We start from the raw sequence: 6,000 nt of genomic DNA, 5'->3' as shown, positions 1-6,000 counted from the left end.
ATTCTGTTTTCATTTGGCTACTGTTTTAAAACAAGAAAGAAACTGAGGGACCTATTATGAGAGGAAAATCTTAACCATTAGGAAGTGTCGCAAAAATGTTCACCATTTAACATCCTTCAGGGGTATTAAAATAGTGCTTTTCTAGCCAATAAAGCAAACAAGACAACGAGGATAAATGGTTTAATTAAAGATAATAAAAAAGGTAGACTTAGCATCCACTAATAATTTGCAGCTGTCCTAATGTGATACTTTGTATTTGTAGGAACCTAACCATGGCGAAGATTGCGCTGATCTTCATTTTGATAATTGTGCTCCTGCAAAATGTAAGTAGAATTTAAAAAAGTATACACATGACAACATTTTTACTATTTGCATAATACAGCCAAATATCACCACAAAATAATCGCTCGTCAGCTTGGACCACCTGTGAAACAAAGTTTATCTGGGATATTTCTCAGATCTCATCAACTTATTGTATAGAGGGCTGTGCAGAGCGACAGGCGTGATGTCTGCACTTCTCCTTTGCTCACGCTTTGTCATTGGGACCCGGTTTGAGGGCTCTAGGCCACCATAACTTGACACTGATATTTAGAGAAGCTGATAGGTGAATGGTCACACCTGTTTTAGGCCAGCAACAGCCTTGTAAAAGGAGACTGGAGTGCAGCTCCTGGACATGTTAGAGAATCCACAATAATAGACAATTGGGCTGATCTTCCCTTGGAGAAGAGGTATTACAAGTGAGAGGGGAATTCTGAGCTCTCCTTGGAATCTGCTGACAGACTGGATCTCAGGAACAACACAAAGCCCTACTTTGGCTTTTGCAGAAACATCTAGTAGAAGCGGGGGAGGTGTGGAATCCAGGACCCTCACCGTCCGAGGTGCTGAGGATGATTTTAGTGGTAGAGAGAGAGATTTAAGTGACAGAGGTAGGCTTATCAAGCGAGCTCAGTTGGTGTCCCACTGACAAATGAGGGACGAGCATGACAGTGAGTTATCCAAGGTTACAGACAAATAAAAGAGAAACAAACAGGTTTTTTTTTACCCACGCAGGAATGATTTTCCTGTAGAGGAGGAGTGGAAAAGCACAGCAACAAGTAATCTAGTGAAGGGAGAGAGGAAGACACAGAGTGCCATACGCTCATTTATGAAAAAGTTGGATAAGGTAGAAAAGTCAACATCAGCTGTTGAGGTTCGTTTCAAAAAGATGGAGTCCAAGGTGGTGGGGCCTCAGGCAGTAGTGCGGTTGGTGGAGAGTGGCAAACTGTACTTAGAGGGTTGGGTCAGTGGATTCAAGAGGGAACCCAAAGAAGGATTCACATTTGCTGTGATAATGCTGGAGAAAAGAATGGGAGCTTTAGACAATTGGATGAAAGCAGCTAATGTCCTTTCTTTGGTATATCTTCTCATTGACTCTTGACCTTCAACTGCCAATGCTTTATATTGTTTCTTTCATGATCATCTAGTGCATTCCCAGAATGGCAACATGGTCATGGTGCATACAGCTTCTAAGAAAGCAGGTCCTGAGACCTCGATGGGCTGTAACATGATTGTAGTACTTGCTATTCTGACCTCCGGGACTTGATCCAAAGCAATGAGGCAGCCCTCAAAGGATTTCTACATGTGCATGTGAAAGAGTGTTGGTATCTCCTTATTACAGTAATCAAACGCATCACAAGCTATAAGCAACTCCGGGTTGTGTACCAGGGGCCCTATTACAGAGAGTGCCCTGGGATGCAACAAGCATGTGCGCTTGCTTTGTGTTCCCCGGGGCGCTTTGGTATTACAGAAGGGAATGCAGATGCTTATGCAGCCCCCTTCTGTAATACAGATAGCTCTGGTGCCATGTTGCGCAAGCAATGTTATTAGAGTGCATTCCTTCATTTCCATGGGGGCGTGGCCCCAGCAAATGAGGGAATCACTTTGCCTCTGACCCTATGGACGCAAGCGCAGAGGCAAACATGCCATTAGGAGGCACACTGAAAGTGCGTCCACAAAAAGGTGGCACACTGAAAGGGCGCCTCCTAAAGACAGCCCTCTGGAGGGGAAAAAGAGGGTCCCCTGGACCCTCCAGACATCTCCTTGCAGGTGGGTGCAGTCACTTACTGTACTTGCCTGCAAGGGGATCTCTCTCCCCTTTTGAAAGTGCACGTGGGTTTCTGCCTGCACAGTGAAACACAGAGTGGCTTTGCAGCAGTCACTCTGTCTTTCACGTGAATTTGCTGCCCCCGGGTCAGCATGAGTTTGCGGCTGCACTGGTGCCCACTCATTCACCATAATAGGGCAAACGTTCCCCGTTTCTGCTCAGCTCACATGTTTCAAGGTGTGCCGTGGCGCAAACAAGGAAAGTGCACCCTTATGGAAATACGCACCCAGTGGTTCTAAAATATAAGCACAAAAGCTTTAAGGTGGAATGCTGCAAGAGTGAAGGTGTGGCACGACTGCATGGAATATTATTTCTCAGAGGTGGTGGTAGCACAGTCTTACCTGAATACCCATCAGACTAATGGACTGTCATTTGTGGTTTTGACCTAAGTTACGGAAGGAAGGTTTGTCCATGGGAGTCTACGCCCATGTCCATCCTGATGGGCAGGGTTAGATGTGACATGGACAAATGAAAATCTCTCTATGTTAGGTTTACCTTTAGGGTGTTTTTCCAATGGTGGTTTAATTATACCATGTATTCTCCCTGCATCCCTGCCCCCTCTTCAACCCTTGTTCCACACGGGGACCTTATCTGCACTTTTTTTTCATCAGTTTTGCTCTCCATGAGCTGTGTGTATGACATTTGATCTTATTTTTAAAAAGTTGACTGAGTCGTACGTATGGCGACGTGATGGCTAATGGCTAGGCGGGTCTGCAGTTACAAGGATGGAATCTTACACTGTTTATAACTATTGTGGGATCGAATGAACTGGACCTATAGCTTTTCTATTACAAATTATTTAAACAAAAAACTTGCTAAACCTAACATAGATTGTTTGATTTACATTTAGAAGAAAAGTACAATTGGTTGGGAATTTAAGGGACAGCCAAGATTTGGAGGCAATACCAAGGACTATTCACGTTCATGATTAATCTTTCATTACTGCAAATGTTTCAGTTGTTAACATGAACATATACATTTAACAAAATAACAAGCTCAGGAGTGCCTAGAGGAGTTAATTCCATCATTCCTGCATAATAAAGATATAAGCTACATTTATAATATCCTGCTTGAGAGGATTATAAATCATTTTTCTGTCAGGATATCTTGGAGACTGCTAGTATTGCACAAGCCTTTGAGAAGGGGGTCAATTCTGACATAATGCACTATTTTCACTATTATAATGCAGTGCAAGTCCATCACCAGTGATGTTGAGCTGAGACCAAGTATCAATGGTGCTTTCTTGACCACACCATTCCGAATTGCCCCCTGCTAACAGTTCCATGGCTCTTGGAGCCCTTGTGGTTAGGTGATTATATATCTCTTCTGATTACTCGGGTGGAGTTACTGACTTAGGATTGGGTAGGTGCCAGCAAATCGCTTAGACTCCAGCTGCATGTAAATATGTCTGTTCCACATCATTGCAGGATAGGCGTTTTGAGAAATGGAAGAATAAGAGGTGTACCAAACTGGTCATATGTCTATGGAGATCAAAATAAAGACATTTGAGCAAATAAAACAACCATACAGCTTAGATAAAAGGTAAAGTTATTGTTATAGCCAAGTGTGGCAGTGGGTTTAATACCATTCTATAGAAACTAGTAGTAGCAGGGCAGATTCCTCTCCGCTGAGTTGATAGCTTACATCTTTAACTACCATTCTTTGCCTAATGGGCATACCAAAATAGTGCATCAACAGGGGTGGGAGAGGGAATTGGAAAGGGATATGACGGCAGATAGGTGGCTTTATATCTATAGTAGGGGTATGCCAAATTCATGTAGTTGCTTACACGTAAATACGTGAAAGTTTGTAAATATTATGTGAAACTAAATTGAATTGTGCTCAGTGTAAAGCAGGCATTTAGCGCTATATCGACGTGTAAAATACATTCTTGCATCTAGTTTGGATGTGAGAGCGCATTTTGCACTAAAATAAAAGCATCAAAAACAGTGACCCAAGCAATAGCTGCAAGATAATGCCTCTTTTTACATGTTCATCCCCATATTTTTGGACTGATGTTGCTGTTGTTTTTACTCTGAGAGTGCACTGAGGCCTTCTAACCAGACCTCAGTGCCGGTGTCTTAACCCTTAAAAAAAGTATGTCAAATTGGCCATACCCTAATGGCAAGTACTGACTTTCTTTTAAGTCCCTAGTATATGGTACCCAGGGCGTGTAAGGTAGAGTGTCCACACAGCGCTGCAGCACTGGTTGTGCCACCCAGAGTGTGACAAAGGTCAATATGGTTCCCAGCCTGCCTTTGCAGACTGGAAGGGCAGTGTGTGCACTGCTTGTTCACTTTTCCCATTAAAACTAATGGCAAAGCCATCACTCCCTTAACCTTATATGTAAGACTCCTCTAAGGAAGGCCCATGACGTCCTATGGCAGGGAGCTGTATATTGTTAAGTAAGACATATATATTTGTAATTGTCTTAACAGCAACACTTCAAAATGTTAGTTTTGCTGGGGAAAGGTTGGTAGTCCTCTTGGCTAATTCAGGGTTACTGGCTGACATCCAAGACTGGCTAACTTCTGAACGGGACTCCCTAACTGGGTACGGTAAGGTATCAAATTAATTGTGGCATTAAATCCAACTTAATGCCCAAGTCAAAATGTATGTCACTTTCAAAGTTAAACAACTTTTAGAAAGTTGACACCCTGTGTCCAGCTAGTTCAGTGGCCTCACAAAGGTCTTAGAACACAGTCAACAATCTGGCCGCCGGGGAGACATGTGAATGGCTCCCAAGCTATGGACCAAAGGCAGTTGCCACAGAGTGAGGTGTTACCTCCTCGCCCAGGAAGGCCACTCGGGGTGTTAGCCCAAAAGGCGAGCTTCCAAGGGGAAGCTGCTTTTGAAGAGCTGCCTGCAAAAACACTTCCGGGCAGGATGCCTTTTGTTCCTGCAGACAAGTTGAAGACAAGGACAGGGAGGGAAACCCCGTCCCCAAACTGGGTTTTCCATAGGCGTGCAGCCCACATGCATGGTCCCCTCAGGGAACTTTTCATGACTAAATATGACACCCCTGTTACCCTATTCAATAGATCTCTTTTGACTTGAAGACAGGACTGCCATGCTACCCTTCAAACTTCATAGGGAGAGGCAGCGCCGTGGGAAGAATTGCACCTGCTGCATTTTGGGCTCATAAAGTTTGGACTGGGCCTGCATCTCTTAATCCAGGGAAAAGTTGACTCACAGCTTAATCTCACATCAGTGACTTTATCCAGCTCCAGAGAAACAGTAGCTAAAAGAACACAAATCAAAACGTTGGTAGCCGCCACAGATGATTTGCAGCTACCAGCCACAAGGTGCACAAAAGGACAAATCTGAGATGGCCAAAAGTAGTTTGATGGACTTCGGGTTCCTCCAACGAAGGTTGTAAAGGTGGAGAATGAGCTGTGGCGCCAGGTAGGGACAGCTGAAAAGAAAAGGCCTCACCCCCGAACTGGCATCCCAGGATAATCACGGCTCCCTTCCTCCCATGCGGCCTGGTCCGTAGCCTCTGGTTGGGCTTAAACTACCAACCCTATTCCTCTGTGGGCTCTGCTTCTCTAGCGGCTCTCTCTTCACTGTCACCATTCTCACTATGTTGAGCGGTGTCTTCCAGTGTCTGCTTCTACTCTCCCAGGTCTCAGTGCTCCTGCAAAGAACTCAACCCCACTATACTGGTGCAGCTATCCAGTTGTGGACTCACAGCCTCACTGTCCCCTTAGCTACACTCACCTAACCCCAAAACCCTCACATCTCCCCTACAGTTGCACCCTCCCCAGCCGCCTGACCACGCAGCCCTACAGAAAACTTGAGCCCGTTGACCCTTCACCCAGCCCAGCCTGCTCTTCCCCCTATGAAGTGCTCAGAAA

The 6,000-nt window shown here is 44.8% G+C and overlaps 1 protein-coding gene across 1 annotated transcript in view; it reads left to right on the top strand.

Moving 5' to 3' along the window:
• The first annotated feature begins 265 nt into the window (after positions 1-265).
• Positions 266-6,000, top strand: part of LOC144819658 (uncharacterized) — a 143,408-nt gene continuing 137,673 nt past the window's right edge. Inside the window, exon 1 of the mRNA XM_078677466.1 lies at positions 266-323. Within this exon, the coding sequence (XP_078533592.1) occupies positions 273-323 (51 nt within the window). The 5' untranslated portion in view covers positions 266-272. The remainder of the gene's footprint in view (positions 324-6,000) is intronic.

This window comes from Lissotriton helveticus, chromosome 2_1 (assembly GCF_964261635.1).
Source record: "Lissotriton helveticus chromosome 2_1, aLisHel1.1, whole genome shotgun sequence".
Lineage (NCBI taxonomy): Eukaryota > Metazoa > Chordata > Amphibia > Caudata > Salamandridae > Lissotriton > Lissotriton helveticus.
This window is presented reverse-complemented; position numbering and strand designations above follow the sequence as displayed.